The 16822-nt window shown below is 45.5% G+C and overlaps 1 protein-coding gene across 3 annotated transcripts in view; it reads left to right on the top strand.

The window, feature by feature from the left end:
* The first annotated feature begins 571 nt into the window (after positions 1-571).
* Positions 572-16822, top strand: part of celsr3 (cadherin, EGF LAG seven-pass G-type receptor 3) — an 85042-nt gene continuing 68791 nt past the window's right edge. For all 3 annotated transcript variants that reach the window (XM_072681553.1, XM_072681554.1, XM_072681552.1), the window contains exon 1: positions 572-5922. In XM_072681553.1, the coding sequence (XP_072537654.1) occupies positions 867-5922 (5056 nt within the window). In that variant the 5' untranslated portion in view covers positions 572-866. The remainder of the gene's footprint in view (positions 5923-16822) is intronic.

Here is a 16822-nt window from a genome sequence, read left to right as displayed (position 1 = left end):
GAGCCTCGCCTCACCTCTCCTTCTCCTCCACTCCACTCCACACTCAGCCTCGCCAGAGGGGCTCTCGCGGCGCGCAGCGCGTTTAACGTTAACGTTTATGAACTGCGTTAATAGTCTAGCGTTAATTACAGCACAGCACGCGAGATGCGCGTCACCAACAGTGACTAGACCAGCTTTTCACCTCACGATTTTTTGTGTGATTCATTAAGTTGCCCTGAGCCTTTTATTACACGTGCTTTATTACATGAGTTCATATCCTGATTCTCTTACGTTTCTAGTGTAGGATATGGCGGCTGGGAACAGCCCCGCGCGCTCACTGGAATGGACTATTCTGCTCATTAGTGTGTGAGTGTGTGTGTGAGAGAGAGAGAGAGAGAGAGAGAGAGAGAGAGGGGTATACAGAGGAAAAGAGAGAGAGTGCTAATCCGTGTATGGTGAGCGAGAGTGAGTGAGTGAGAGAGAGAGAGAGAGAGAGAGAGAGAGAGAGAGTGAGTGAGTGAGAGAGAGAGAGAGAGAGAGAGCGAGAGAGAGAGAGGAGGGGAGAAGGAAGGGAGCAGAGGGGGGAGGAACGCTAGTAGCACCGGGTTCCGCTGTGAGCCATGTTGGATGTGAGTGAGGGAGGAGGATGCTGCGCCCGTGCCGCCGCTGCTAGCGCGAGCTCTGCCCGACACCGAGAGTAAATGCGAGCTGCTCGGGAGCACGGAGAGAGCGGGGAGCACGGCGGAAGGAGTCGGTCGGTGGCGGAGGAGCTGGCGACCTAGCCGGCGTCGGGAGAGAGAGGAAGAGAGAGTCAGAGGGGGAGAGTAGGAGAGAGAGAGAGAGAGAGAGAGAGCGCGAGGGAGGAGAGAAAGGAGCTCACTACACTAATGGCTGCACTGCTGCTGGGCTTGAGCTCACCGTCGTCGCTGCTGCTACACCTTCTCCTCTGCTCTTTGTTCGCCGTTGTCCCGGGCAGGGCGGCGGGGCCGTGCCGCCGCGCCTCGCGCTCCCACCCAGCCCCCGGAGACACGCGCAGCGTCAGCCAGCTCCACGCCGAGGCAACGGGACCGGGGGCTCTGGCTGGGGGCGAGTTGGACACCCGCCCTGCACGGACATTAGCGTGGATTAACGGAGCGGGATTAGAAACCGAGACCGCCAAGCCGGGCTCGCGCTCCGGAGCAGCGGCAGGCACGGTGAGCTCTCATCCGGTGGACTGTGAGCTTTTACAAACATCAGAACCGGCGCCGCGGAGCAGACACGGTTCCCAGCAGCGGCTCGCGGGGGGAAGCGCTGGCGGCGCACGGAAGGGCGTTGTTTTCTCCCCTTTCCTCGCGGCTCCCCCTCTTCAGAACGGCAACAAGAGGGCCGTACAAAGGACTAGAGCGCGCTCGCGCAACACCGGGCGGGTCCATGCACGAGGCAGAGACCGGGGACGGGACCACACGGGTTCTGACCCCCGCCTAGACAACTGGAGAACCGGGCCCGAGCACGGCCCGTGCCGCGCGAGACATGACTTAACAGCTGGCAACGTGCACGCGCGGTTTCTCTCGAAAGACTGCTCTCATTATTATTCAAATGCGTCTGGCGGCGTTTTGCACGCCAAGAAAGTGGACAAAAGGAGCGCGGCCGGTCCCTCCTCGGGCCTCCTCAGTGCTATCGATCCCAACAGAGGGGGCTGCGAAGGGTCTTTAAATGCGACCGCTGGGAATACCTTGAGGTGTGTGGATCGCGAGCACCTTTCTGTAAGCGCGAACAGCTGTGTGGAGTCACACCGGATTAGCGAGGTCACTGGCACGCACGCGGTCAGCTCCGATCCGTCCGGAACCTCTCTGAAGCGGTCCGTAAGTGTAGCACGCGCGGTTTGCTCGAGAAGGACCGTAAAGCGCAAAAGCAGCGCGTGCTGTCACAACAGTTTACCTTCGTCTTGCAATAATGTAACCAACGTGAACGCGCATTTCTGCAAAAAGAGTGGAACGTATGGCCGAACGCGTGCACGTGGTTTGAAACAAGGCGAGGCGCGTGCAACCGGCTCCGCTACTTTCATAGTGCATGGATCATCACAACGTGGCAACCCAAAATCTCCTCGCGCAGAAGAGGGAGTACCTAATTATTATGCATCTAAACTGGTTACGTGCCTGTCTGACCACTCGCGCGGGGAGATCTATCTCTCTGACTCACTCGGTACCGGCACCGTTACTCACACCGGGCCGTGCACGCAGTTCTCGGTTGAGCTAAACTTCACCAAACGATCCGGTGACTCACGCGCTCAGGAAGGGAGTCTTGTGCCTTGGGGTAACAACAAGCACGGCGCACAGAGAGAGTCAGCACCACACGCTCAATGGACAGCTCCCTGTGTCAGCCACTCGGTTAAGAGTGTGTTTGTGTGGAATGGTAACAACAACAACAACAACAACAATAAGGTCAACAGCAGCAAGGAAGTAAATGAAACACAAGGTGTTCTAACTGAGGATGAGGGGAACCCACGAGAGGTAACGTTGCAGGGGCCACGTGTTCATGCACTACGGGGTTCCGTCCCAGTGGAGAATCCACGCCCAGCGTGTGCTGACAGCAGCACCGGCAACAGCTCAGCCGCCAGCGGGGGAGCCACGCGGCCTCAATTAAAATCCGGTAAAGGGGTGTTGCTACTAGCTGAGTCTGTCAGTCAGCGTGAGGAGCAGCTGGGGGCCGAGGGGCCAGAGGGGAGGGAGGGAGAGGTGGCAGGAGTGGGGAGGGAGAACGAGAAGAGCAGGGGGAAGGGTAACAGGCAGGCTGGAGAGGGAGAAGGACAGAGCGAGAAAAAGGGAGTGTGGGTGATTGCAGTAAACACAAAGGGAGAGGCGTCTGAGGCAGGCACAAATTTACTGAGAGAGGGAGGAAAAGGTCAAGGTGGAGGCACCTCACAGGCAGAGAGAGAGGCCGATAGTGAGGGAGAGAGAGGAGACGAGAACAAAGACTGGCAGGAAATCAAGGGAACACAGGCGAGTCAGGATGACTCAAAACGCAGCAGAGGCTGGGTAGACAGCACACAAATGAATGTTGACACTCAAAGCATGAAACAAACAGAGAATGAAAGTAATGAAGGAAAAGGGAGCGAGGGCGATGAATACTCTGAAGAGCAGACAGGTGTCCCTCCTGTTGGACGTTCCCGTAGAGCCGCTAATCGACACCCCCATTTCCCTCAGTATAACTACCAAATTCAGGTGGCAGAAAACCAGCCTCCCGGTACATCAGTCATATCAATGACAGCGGAGGACCCAGACGCTGGGGAGGCAGGCAGACTCAGCTACAGCATGGCCCCTTTAATGAACAGCAGGTCCATGGATTACTTCCATATCGATCCAATAACTGCCCTAATCACAACCACACATATTCTGGACAGAGAGCACATGGACTTGCATTACTTCAGAGTGACAGCCACAGATCACGGCTCGCCACGTCTGTCCGGAACCACTATGGTGGCAATCACGGTCGCTGACAGGAATGATCACTCTCCCATTTTTGAACAGACTGAGTATCGCGAGACAATTCGGGAAAATGTGGAAGAGGGGTATCCCATCTTGCAGCTGCGTGCAACCGATCTCGACTCCCCAGCGAATGCCAACATCCGTTACCGGTTCATTGGGGAAAGTGTAGCTGCTGCACGCTCTGCCTTTGAAATTGACCCACGATCAGGCCTGATCACCACGCGGGGTATCGTTGACCGAGAGGTGAATGAGCGCTATACACTTCAAGTGGAGGCGAGTGACCAAGGGCGGGAGCCGGGCCCACGGTCAGCTACTGTGAGCGTTCACATAACAGTCTTAGACGAGAACGACAATGTTCCACAATTCAGCCAGAAACGCTATGTGGTGGCAGTTCGAGAAGACGTACGACCTCACTCTGAAATCCTGCGTGTCAGTGCTTCTGATGACGATAAGGATGGCAATGCTGCTGTGCACTACAACATCATCAGTGGGAACAGCCGAGGGCAGTTTGCCATTGATAGCGTGACTGGAGAAATCCAGGTAGTGGCACCACTGGACTTTGAGACTGAGCGAGAGTACACCTTACGGCTGCGGGCTCAAGACAACGGCCGCCCACCTCTTTCTAACAACACTGGAATAGTGAGTGTCCAAGTCACAGACGTCAACGACAATCCGCCTATCTTTGTATCCACGCCCTTCCAAGCTACCGTGCTTGAGAGTGCGCCCATTGGTCATTCCATACTGCACATACAGGCCATTGACACTGACAATGGCGATAATGCACGTTTGGAGTATAGGTTGACAGGAACTGGCACAGACACACCTTTTGTCATTAACGCCGCTACTGGTTGGGTCACAGTGAGTTCAGAGCTTGATCGAGAATCAGTGGAGCACTATTTCTTTGGGGTTGAGGCCAGGGATTATGGTGCACCACCTCTTTCGGCCACGGCCAGTGTTACAATCACTGTGATGGATGTCAATGATAACCGTCCGGAGTTCCTGCAGAAGGAGTACTTTGTTCGGCTGAATGAGGATGCAGCAGTCGGTACGAGTGTTGTTAGCGTAACAGCAGTCGACCGTGATGTGAACAGTGCTGTGACCTACCAGATCACTGGTGGTAACACACGCAACCGCTTCGCTATCAGCACAGCTAGTGGAGCTGGCCTTCTTTCCCTGGCGCTGCCACTTGACTACAAACAGGAGCGCCGCTACGTGCTAACGGTCACTGCCTCTGATAGAACCCTTCATGATACGTGTCAGGTCCATGTGAATATCACAGATGCCAACACACATCGGCCTGTGTTCCAAAGTGCTCATTACTCCATAAGCGTGAATGAGGACAGGCCCCCCGGAAGCACTGTGGTGGTGATCAGCGCCTCTGATGAAGACGTAGGAGAGAACGCCCGCATCACCTATTTCCTAGAGGACAACATTCCACAGTTCCGCATCGACCCTGCAACAGGCGCCATCACACTCCAGGCTGAGCTAGACTATGAGGACCAGATGACATACACTCTCGCCATCACTGCTCGCGACAATGGAATTCCACAAAAGTCTGACACCACGTACGTGGAGGTCAACGTGAATGATGTGAATGACAACGCGCCACAGTTCCTCAGCCCACGTTATCAAGGTGGAGTCAGTGAGGATGCCCCACCCTTTACCAGCGTTCTGCAGATCTCTGCCACTGATCGTGATGCTCACGCTAACGGCCGAGTGCAGTATACCTTCCAGAACGGAGAAGACGGGGACGGAGATTTCACAATTGAGCCTACATCTGGAATAGTGCGGACAGTGCGTCGCCTGGACCGCGAGAGCGTTCCATTCTATGAGCTAACAGCGTTCGCCGTTGATCGGGGTGTTCCACCTCAGCGCACACCCGTGCACATCCAGGTCAGCGTGATGGACGTTAACGATAATGCTCCCGTGTTCCCTGCCGATGACTTCGAGGTTCAAGTGAAAGAGAACAGTGCTGTCGGCTCCGTCGTAGCTCAGATCACTGCGACTGATCCGGACGAAGGCCCTAACGCCCAGATCATGTACCAGATTGTGGAAGGTAACATTCCGGAAATCTTCCAAATGGACATCTTTTCTGGAGAGCTCACATCTCTGATTGACCTGGACTACGAGACACGCAACGAGTACGTCATTGTAGTGCAGGCCACGTCAGCGCCCCTCGTAAGCCGAGCCACCGTGCGGATTCGACTTGTTGATCAAAATGACAACAAGCCTGAAATGCAGGACTTCCAGATCATATTCAACAACTTTGTGTCAAACCGTTCCAACACGTTCCCAAGCGGAGTCATTGGACGCGTTCCAGCCCATGACCCGGATGTGACTGACCGGCTGTACTACACCATCGAGCGTGGCAACGATCTCCACCTACTGTTGCTGAATCACACTAGCGGAGAGATCCGTCTCAGCCGCAAACTGGACAACAACCGTCCACTGGTGGCCCCTATGCTCATCACCGTCACTGGTAAGTCAGGGAGAAGGGGGAAGGGGGTGGGATGGAAATGAGGGATGGGTGGAGGAGAGGAGGTGGGGAAAGCCAGAGGAGAGAGCGGAAACGAGGTGAGGGCTATTAAGGTCATGAGGATCGAGTCAAATCAGGTCAAAATGGTTTTGCTAACCCTTTACTGTGGTACAATTATCTGGAAGGTCTGTTATGCGAGGCTGCTGAAGGCAGTGCTTAGGGCAGTGGTGTCGGAGTATACAGGCTCCATTAGAGAGAGTGAGAGACGGGGAAAGAAAGGAACAGGAAAAAAATGAAAGATCTTTGGAGAAATCCGACTCTTAACTGACAGGCCATTTGCTTCCCGCAAGCATTTAGAGATCATTGCGAATTGCATTAAGTACTAATGGTGGCTTGCTGGTATTAGCAGGTAACAATAGACCATGGTGATGGTTCAGTGGTAAGAGCAAAGGCTGCAAGGAGACTACGCTGGGTTCGGTGGAGACTGCTTAAATGGCATATAATGGCTGTGGTCTTGTTGAGGCTGTACTGATGTTTGGTTTGAAAACCATTGATGCTGGGTGTAATGATTGTAAAAGAAAAATGTGATGTCATTTGGTCACAGAAGCTTGGCCATATTGCATTATGGGTGGGAAAGAAAAAAATAAACCCACAGTGGCCATACAGGGTTTTTTTTTTTTGTCACACAGGGTAATAGCGCTATATGTCTCCGCAAATACTGAAGAGGCTTTGAAGCTTCACTGGCTTTGAAGGTCTGCAGGATTTCTAGCTCTGTTCCTGTGGTTCTCTACACGTGTGGGGGAGGAAATATAGGATATGTGTGGTATGTGTGTCTTTCTATGTACAATATGAGTGTGTGCCATATAGAGACACTGAGTAATTCAGGATGCAGTGGAAGCCAGCTTAGTTAGCCTCTGGCAAAAATCCGGCTTTTTCCTCCTCTCATTCTCTATCTCTCTCTATCTCTTTCTCTCTCTCTCTTCTCCTTCAAGTGAAGCATTCCATCCCCCATTCTCTCCTCATTCCTCAGGCCTCCACTCCTGTACCCCACCTCTCTGTGTCTCATCTGCCCAGCCGCTCTCTTCATCTAGACTGAGGAGAGGGATTAGGGTGTAATATTATTGAAGAGCTAACCTAATATCACCCTCCACTGGTGTTTGTTCATGTGTGTGTAAGATAGATAGGCTAGAAAACGAGATAGATGGAGACTGAGAGGGAGGAAAAGTACCAGAGGTGCTGCTTTTTTTTTGGATGAGGTATAGATGTGTATACAATCAGGGGATATGTGCATGGGCATCACATATATTAGAAGATGCAAATGAGACATTATCTGTCTACATCTGCACATATGTGTTTGTTTTTTAGATTATGTTAAAATTCAAATCTTTATGGGCAGCAATTAGTAATGTACACTATATGGTAAAATGTTTGTGGACACCTGTGCAAATGCACACACAGCTTGTCTAGTCCCTGTAGAAAAGTACTGTCAATAGAATAGGTAAACATGAGCCGTATGTTGGCACCGTATCTAATGCCAGGCATTGACTAGAGGGATGTAAAGCCCCCCCCAGAATTGAGCTGTGAAGCAGTGGAACTGTGCTCTCTGGAATTATGGTGCGATGGTGTGGTAGTGAGGTTGTTGCTCTGCTTTTATTGGCTGGTTTACGGCACTGTAATGGCTTACAGGAGCCATGTAGCATAGTATAGCACAGCAAAGGTTTGGTTTTAGCACTGTTGTAGCTTTAGGGTTAGAAAGACATTCAACCTGGAAAACAGGTAGATGTGAGTGGAAGTGAATTAAATAATAACCAAAAATAATGCTGAAATAAACACATTCCTGTTTTGTATCAGAGAAGAGAAGCAAAAATCTGAAAAATGATTGATGGGACCAAAATGACTTAAATGCAGCTCCACTGTTGCACATTGCCTGCTAATGATATGAGTGTAACAACTCATTGAATAGATTGATGTATAGAAAGAAACAGTCCTAAGGTGGCTCTCCACATTCGATTTAGGAAGACTGAGAAGAATCTGAATAAGGAGCTCAGTTTGATATTATGTATACAGTTGGACTGATTTTATATGTGACTGGTGTTTCTCAGCTTAAATTGGTTCCCTTGGAAAAACAAAATCACTAACCCTGCCGTATAGCCCGAAACATCTGTTATTTAGCAGGTCTGCAGTGTTTTTGCCAGATGCTTCATGCAAAACAGTCTCTGTCCAGCATAACAACATCTAATATTTAAAACAAATGACTGGTAAACATGGACAGGGAACATCTCTCAAAAGTTAAGCCACCATAGGTCTAGTGCCTCTATTGACTGGCAAACCTGTCAAAAGGTATCACATTCATTACTCAAGTGAAAGTGTAGATACTAGGGTTTAGAATGACTTCTATAGAAGTGGAAGTGTCAACTTAAGCTTTTTATTCATGCAAAAGTGTAAAAGTACTGGTTTTAAAACTACTTAAAGTAGAAAAGTAAAAGTAATATATGGAAAACAAAGACCAAACGCTTAGGCGGCACCACAGGGGCCTATAGTGCAGTATCCCACCTCCCCAAAAACACATTTTTCTAAAAGCCGTGATGACTGTAATGTTATATTCAAATGTTAATGTTGAAAAATGTTAGGCTATGCTGCCTGTTTAGCTGCAGATCTGCCCATTGAAAATAAATGCAATTTAATAATATTAAATATATTAAAGGAGCATCTATGTGCACTACTGAGCATTAACATGTGTTTCATGGAGCGGAAAATATGATGTGTAGTTGCCTATAAGCATTGTAAGCTTCAGATGCATGTTATCAATAAAATTGAATGGAATGTACTTTCCAGAGGGTGCAATTTATCTGGAAATGATTTTTTTTTTTTAACTATGATGAGCCGGAATTAAAAAACTGAAATGAAATATGAGTAACAAGGCTAATTTTAATATGTAAGGAGTAGAAAGTACAGAAAATTGTGTGAAAATGTTAGAGTAGAAGTAAAAAGTCGTCTTAAAAAAAAGAATTCTACGTAAGTAAGCTAATTGACACCTCTGCTGGCTGGATGCAGTAACGTGTAGCTCCACCCATCCTCATATGTTTCAGTGACAAAACAGCCCTTTTTCCATCTCATTTTTGTCCTTGAAATGTCCATCTCCAGTGTATAATTCCAACAGTTTTTTTCCTGTGCTAATATTGGCACCTTGTTCTTCTATATCGTAAGTAGGCGGGGTTACACTTAGGAAGGCCCTGCATGGCGCTCTTTCTGTTCATTACAAGGAGTAGCTGAGTTGTAGTGAAACTTCCACGACCTGCACTTTTACTGTTGAAACACCTACTGGACAAACTGGTCATCCAGGGGAAACGTTCGCTCTACCTCTGTGCTGTATTCTCAATGAAAGCGGTTTAAGACATGCTTGGTCGGGGAGAAGAGGGCTGGAGTAAGTAAGTCTGGCTCCACCTCTGGTCTCTACTGTGGAGACTCTTGTTGCACATTTCACAACATGGCAGACCCTGTTAGCTTTATTTCAATAGAATGGAAGGGAATGAAATCCCGGGGTCCATGTTTTCAAGAGTCATTGTTTTAAACCACTGATCTCAGTTACTGTATCAATATCATTGATTTCATGACAAACATTTAAAGCTGGAAACATCAATCTGTGCTGATCTAGCATCAGGCTCCATCAAACTCTGTGCTAGGTGATGGGCTATTTAAAGCTTGTAAGCTTTTACTGAGTCAAGACAGGCCAGCAGCCTGTCAGTTACCACTTGTCTCTGAACTTTGCTTGCTGTGACACAGCTTGGCCTATGGAACCATGCTTGAAGAGAATGCTAATAACTAAGCTAGCCTGACTGGCTAAACAGACAAAAAAGCATTATGTTAATTAGCGTGACTAATGCTGATTAGATTAGTTAAAGTTGATTAGCAATATTACTTAGGACACAGTACTGTAGGTCTGTTAGTAAGCCTCAGGATAATAATTATGAGACTATGAGAGAACGATAAGAACTACGCTATTTTCTCACATGTAGCACTTTTGTCCTCCTCTGAGAAATGACCACTGAATTGGGCTGGTGCTGGTGCTGAATTTTAAATTTGAAAAGAGAGATGAATTGTGTGCACAGCCGACAGCAGAGCAGCAGCAGCTACTAATGCGCTGGATTAAGCGCTGATTCCTATGTTAGCGCTTCCTGGCTGAAACCCTTTGTTGAGTAAATATATTTAAAGTGCTTAGTATGATCGGCGAGCATACTGGTTTGGCATCACCATGAATAATTTCACACCCAGCCCCGCAGCAGTGTTCGCCAGACCCCATATTGGTAAATCTGAGCCTGAGTTGGCCAAGACGGCCCATGCTGGGTACATATAACTGGATACACGGCAAGCATCAGTGCAGTACCGGTAGACCTGTTAGATGATGAGGAATGATTGGCTTGTCTATCTATGGCTCGGCAGTTTTAGATCAGTTTAAAATCTGAGTATTTTTGAAGGTCTGCACTTTTCACAAGAGATTTGGAAGGAGAAACACTTCTAAACGCTGATTCCATTATACTCCCAGAGGCTCTGGAACATAAATCTTATGTTTCCATGTACTTAGAAAGCACCTTGGAATACATGGAATAACACCTTACTTAAGTATTAAGCAAAAAACAGGCAGTACTGCATCGTGTGACCGAGCTGTTCTTTTTGTGATATATATATATATATATATATATATATATATATATATATATACGCTATATGGACAAAAGTATTGGGACAACTGCTCAAGCTTACTGCTATATTCAATATCCATATTCAGTGTCTACCAAAGGCCTCTTCTTGCTTCTTGTATGGAACTGGCGGGTGTATGCTGCTCCTTGCTTCCTGTTTAGACATAGTTCTCTTCGTTACAGTGAAATATGTTTTTGCAGCTTACTGTTCAAAATAAGAGGATTTTTATTTTGACATTTGTCTTCTGCGTCTCTCTCTCTCTGTGCCTCTACGGATTCAAACACCCTATCAGACAATCCCAACATTTAAGTAGAGCCTTGTGTTGAGGTACAGTTCACAACTGAAGAAAGGAATAAGCACATCCTATTAAATTTAAGGATAACCAGCAGCGCGTTTGTGTGGGAAAAGGAGATTTTAAAATCAACACCCGTATCCTAAAGCTGCAGTTCTTCTCCAACAGATTGTGAAAGCACTCAGACTGCTGGGGCCTGAATTGCAGCAGTGTCAGTCACAGAAATAGCAGAGACCTTTTATTGTGTCACAGGGAGCTGTGTGAAAACTCCCGGCAGTGCGGTAAACAAGGAAAAAAAATCGCCTCAGGAAAAAGGAACAAGAGGACTGGCAAGTTAGAGCTCACTGACAGGGACAGGCACCTCAGCAGGGTAGCTGCTAAAAAGGGCTGGAAATCATCCGAAATTAACACAGAACTCTTCGCAGTTCTCACTGCGTGTTTAGCTAATGTTGCAGGCCTGGAAAGCTTTGTTGTGTTATAAAATGTGGATATTCATCATTCTGGATTTGATATGGCCTTCTGTTGTTTTTGTGGGCATTTTAGTATAGATACCTGTAGATCTGTGGTACTGTGTTCCTGCTCTTAAGCAGTTTGCTTTTAGTTTTATTTTATTCTGATTTGGTTGCTTTACATGTGGCATCCAGGCTCTGTCAGTTAAAACTTCTGTTCTACCTTAAATGGTGCTGCAGATACATAGATGGGGGCTTAACAGCTGTAACAGAAAGCTATCTTCAGTTTCCTGTTTTTCACAGTATGTAGAACAGTTTCTTGGTGCAGAACAGCAGGGAATGTACGAATGAAAACTTACTTCAGTCAGAAAACCTACAAAATCCTAGTAAACACACCACAGGAGGATCTTTTGACACAAACTAGGATGGAAACTAACAGGCTAGCAAACCCCTCCACTAGAAATACAGGCCTGTAATATAACTTGTAATATTTACTGTCAGTATAAGTCATTATAAAGATGTGATCTTTTAAGAAAAAGGTACGTTATGTGTACATTCTACAGGCCAAATGCCTGTGCAAATGCCAAAACTCTTGTGAGTAATAATACACAGTGTTAGTTTAGTGCCAACAGAAATCAGCTGCATGCTAGTGGACAAAAAGGCTTCTAACCAAGGGAATATATCTACACTAGTTTTAGTTAAAGTAATGTTTATGATTAAATGGGCAAAAAAATTAAACATAGATGTTAAGTATGTTATGTACTGGTTGTGCAAGTAGGTGGTGAACATGACTAGCTAACCAGCTAACTGTTACAGAGAAAAGGCCTGTCACTGGACTGCTGTGGAAATGTGGAGCTTCTTCTGAACGACATTACATAGTATAAAACTCGTCGTTTCTCTTTGGGATAGTGGTACTTATTTAACATGTTGAGTGGAATATAGCAGATATAGAAAATATATGGATATAAAAAATCTTGAATGGCGTGAGACTGTGAGATGTGAGCTACATAATTGCTGGTCCTGTATTAGGAGCAAAAATCGCCTGGTGCTCTTTTTGTCTGATTCTGATTGTGGGCTTGTATTGATTATTCATTTTATCAGTGCTATCCAGCACTAGTCTACACTGTCTTCCAACTAGTTATTTGAAACCTGTGAAAAGACGAGCATGTTAGAATCATTTTGTATGCAACCAATTTAATAAACCACTGAAAGATTCTTCTCATATCAGGCAGTAAGTGAAGTTGATGTGTTACAAGCATAAGGATGGGAGCCACTTTTACAAGGGCTAAATTGTTAACTGGGTCAGAGCATCTTGTGGGGTGTTCCCAGTATTCAGTGGTCAGTACCGACCAAAAGTAATCCAAGGAAAGACAGCCGGTGACAGGGTCACGGGTGCCTAAAGTTCACTAATGCCACCCTCTGAGGCAGAACTGCTGCTAACGTCTTGGTGCCAGATAACACAGGACATCTTCAGAGGGGATCAAATGTGTGTATCTGTATTTTCACTTCTGCACTAATATACTGAACATCTGAATGTGGTGCGCATGTGCAAATGTGAAGTGTGTATGCACAAGAGTGTTTGTGTCTGTGTGTAGTATAAATGTAGTTTAATGGAGGATTACAGTCAGATGTATTATCCTGCATGCTTTTTTCCCCTCTCTTTCTCTCTTTCTGTCTTTCTCTGCCTTTCTCTTTCTCTGTGCTACTTTGCTGAGAGTATGGCGAGGGTTGAGACCTCAGGGGACAAAGCTTTAGAAACAAACAGAGCACAGTAATCAGCTGTCGAACCAGCACTGTGTGCGTGTGTGAAGCATGCCTGTGTGTGAGTCCACTTTCATTTGTGTCTGTATCTGTGTTTGTTTATGCGTGTGTAAATATGTTTATTTGTGCATGCATGCATGTATTTGTGTGTGAGAGTGTGTATGTGTATTCTTTTTGCACTGAAAATGTCATGCATTAAACTGACTTAATTCAATTGTGTACATCATTTCTGCATGAATAAAATATATGACATGCACACATTTGTTGCCAAACGTAAGCAAACTGAATGACAGATCTGTGTTGACTGTAAAATACAGTGCATTATTCATGTGGAAATGATGTACACATTTAGACAGAGCATATGTGTGTATGTGTGTGGGCTCATAATGTATTCATATCAATAGGGGTGTATGGTATAGCCCAGAAATCAGAAAAGAGCCCAGAAACCCAGTTGTTTGAGGGTTGATATACAGTATTTCCCTGCTTCGCCCACATTTTGATATCATCATAAACATTTGGGTGATAATGACTTAGATTGAGCGACTGGTGATGGAAGTCTAGAAAGCTGAATTTCAAGGTTTCCCCTTGGTTTTGGATCTGTTGCCCACTCACTAAAAGCTAGTGTCAGTACAGTCCAGTACAGCTGCTGTTGACTAACTGGTGAGCTACAGACACAAGTGTTGACGATAAAAGCTTGTGTCTGAGAGAGCCATGTCGAGCGACTGGTGTTGGGAGTAACAGAAAGGCGAGATGAGACCGGTCTTGCTGTGTTTGGACCCCTGTAGCCAGACAGTCAGGCTTAGATAAGTTAGCTAACAGACTGAACACCACAGCAAAGGCCATGTTCCAACTAACTCAGGCTCAAATCTCACACGTTTAAAGGATAAAGCCTGAGAGCAGAAAGTCAAGTGCATGGTCTTAGGAGTGTACTGGATAGACACAGAACAGAAATTGGAAACATTTAACTCTCCATAATCTTGCAAAAAAAAACGCCCTCATATTGAGATACCGCCAACATTTTAAAATTCCGCCCAACACTAATTGACAGTGGTTTCCTCAAAGGCACAGAGAGCTGTACTGGTGGTTTGAAATTTTGCTATTTCAAAACATTTCATATTTCTCTATTTAATACTGTATTGCAATCCTGATGCTCTTAAACACCATGAGTAATGTTTCTAGGTGAATGTGTTTATGAGCGCTTTAAGCTCATTTTGCAAGGCTGAAAAGGGCTCATTTTTGTTTCTGAGGGCAAAGAACTCCCAGAGCTGCATATTAACACACACATACACACCAGGCTAAAGGCTAGCAGACTAGACAGACTATCCAAAAAAGGCTGGCAGTAGTGTTTTATTTATTTATTTATTTTTGCTCTTATTTTAGTCATTCACACTGCACTATTTTCACCTCTATTTTTTTCTACTCCAACACTTCTCCACATTGTTAACCTGTAGAAGCCTAATGTGTAGTGATTTCTGAGAATTGCTTAATACATATGTTATTTTTACTTAGTATTTATAAAATTATTCTCATATTTGAAAGATGACAGTCCTAGTATGTCTATCTGTTTTATCAGAACTATTCTGTTGTTAAGGTTTGGCTGGAAACAAAAAAAGGATATGTTGAATCAGCAAATGGAAAATCGCCCAATCAGATCTTGTTTTCTATGGTTTCCAGGTAGATACATTGGTTAGGACTTCACAAGCAGGCCTAAAAGCTTAATGCGTCAGATTATTATTATTATTATGATTATTATTATTAGCATTAGCAGCATAATTAGACAGTGGAATCAAGTAATCACGTCCTGACACACAATTTTGAACATAATTGGTATATCATTGACTGTGGAAATGAGCTGTGCCTAACCAGGATTCAGTCAGTTGTTAGGACAGCAGCTTTCTGTCAGGCCTCTTTACTGAAATTTACTAAACAAGTAAACTAGTCCTGTACAGAAAGGTGTTTTTGCAAAAAGCAACGTGTAAGTTTTAAAAAGGAAGTATCATGGTGCAGAGAAGCAGAATTTTAATGTCCCCATATGAGGATGCAAGGTCTCAAGAGATTAAAGTTTATTAAAAATGCTTGTAAATAAATAAATGTAATTATCTATATTTATATTAAATGTAATTATTTAAATTGCTAATGCTATGGTAGCAATGTTGAGCCAACATCAGACTTTAAGACACACACATTAATGCCACGGCATGTCCTCACACCACTTCCCTTTACAATAGTAAATCAAGCAAGGAGACCCAATTTTAGATAACCTGTGACTACATCTCCTCTCAGCAGCACATATACTTGTTAGCTTTGCTCTTCAGTCTTCAGGCCGTCAGTATGAGAAGATTTCTTTTCTTGGCAAACAAGAGGCAGTTTTTGTGCATGCAAGTTTTAACAAGGTCCGTCAATCAGTCAGTCACTTAGTCACTCAGCCAGCCAGTAAGTGAAATGGCTCTTCTAGGCCGGCCTGCTAGGCAGAGAGCTGACATTCTCCTCCCATATTGCTAGCACAATTTATTGCAGCATTGTAGAAATTATAGCAGCATAACAATGTCAGTTTTTTATTATTTGTATTTTAAGCATTAAGTTTATACATTATTATGTGTAATATAACTTTTTGGAGATTTTCTTACTCTGAAAATGCAGAAAGATCTATGAAAACCTTTGAATTTGAATAGTGTAGACAGCACAGAGCAATAACTATGTAAAACTGTGTGAACTATGGAGATCTACCAGCTGAGCCAGACTCCACAGGATCCAGAACACGAGAGAGGATCCACAGTTTTCCTTTTCTGTTTTTTTTTTTATTCTGTCTTCTCTAAAGGACTGTAACTTCATAAGATGTGTTCCTGTGTGAGATTGTGAGATACTGAGAAACTGAGAAGCTGTATCTGCTGTGCTAGAAGTGTGTGTAGCTATGTGTGCTGTGTGTTTAGGTGTGTGTGTGCGCGTCTGTGTGTACTTGTGTGTTTCCCTGTGAGGGCATAGATTTTTTATTACCGTGTCAAAGCTTTTTGGATTTTGTGCTCTATTAGTCTCCCTTTTTGATGTGTAGGGGCAACTGTGTGTGTGTGTGTGTGTGTGTGTGTGTGTGTGTGTGTGTATTCACAAATCATGACCCAACATTTTTCTATCTTTGGCAAGTCAGGTAAACAAGCTAACAGTTTTTAACAACCTTCAAAAACAGAACACACATGCACACACACACACACACACACACACACACACAGCTATTTACGACTTTTTTCTCCCTGCAGTGAAAAAAGAGGCCAAAATAAACTTCACTTTAAAAGTGAAGGGGCCGAAGGGGCGAGCTGGGTTATAAATGATTAAACAGATTCTATACAGCAGGAAGAAAGAGAGCGAGGGAGGGAGGGAGAGAGAGAGAGAGAGAGAGAGAGAGAGAGAGAGAGAGAGAGAGAGGCAGTCAGTTTGGAAGTGATTGAAGATGAGTAGATAAGGAATAAGGAATAAGACTTAGTGAAAGAGGGGAGATAAGGAAAGAAAGAAGGAGTAGGTGAAGAACAGGGAGAGACAGAGCAAATGCTTTAGGTTAATGTCCCTGACCTGCAGCAGCCGTGTACGCTATGGAGGAGAGATCCACTTCCATCTCACACACTCAGCTCATCCACCTCTCAGCAGAGTTTCAACTTTCGTGAGGCCTTCTAAAGGCTCAGGTTTCAGTATTCTGTAGATACTATTACTTACG

The sequence above is a fragment of the Salminus brasiliensis genome, chromosome 6 (genome assembly GCF_030463535.1).
Source record: "Salminus brasiliensis chromosome 6, fSalBra1.hap2, whole genome shotgun sequence".
Lineage (NCBI taxonomy): Eukaryota > Metazoa > Chordata > Actinopteri > Characiformes > Bryconidae > Salminus > Salminus brasiliensis.
The sequence above is the reverse complement of the archived record's forward strand: the minus strand, read 5'-3'. Positions and strand labels throughout refer to the sequence as shown.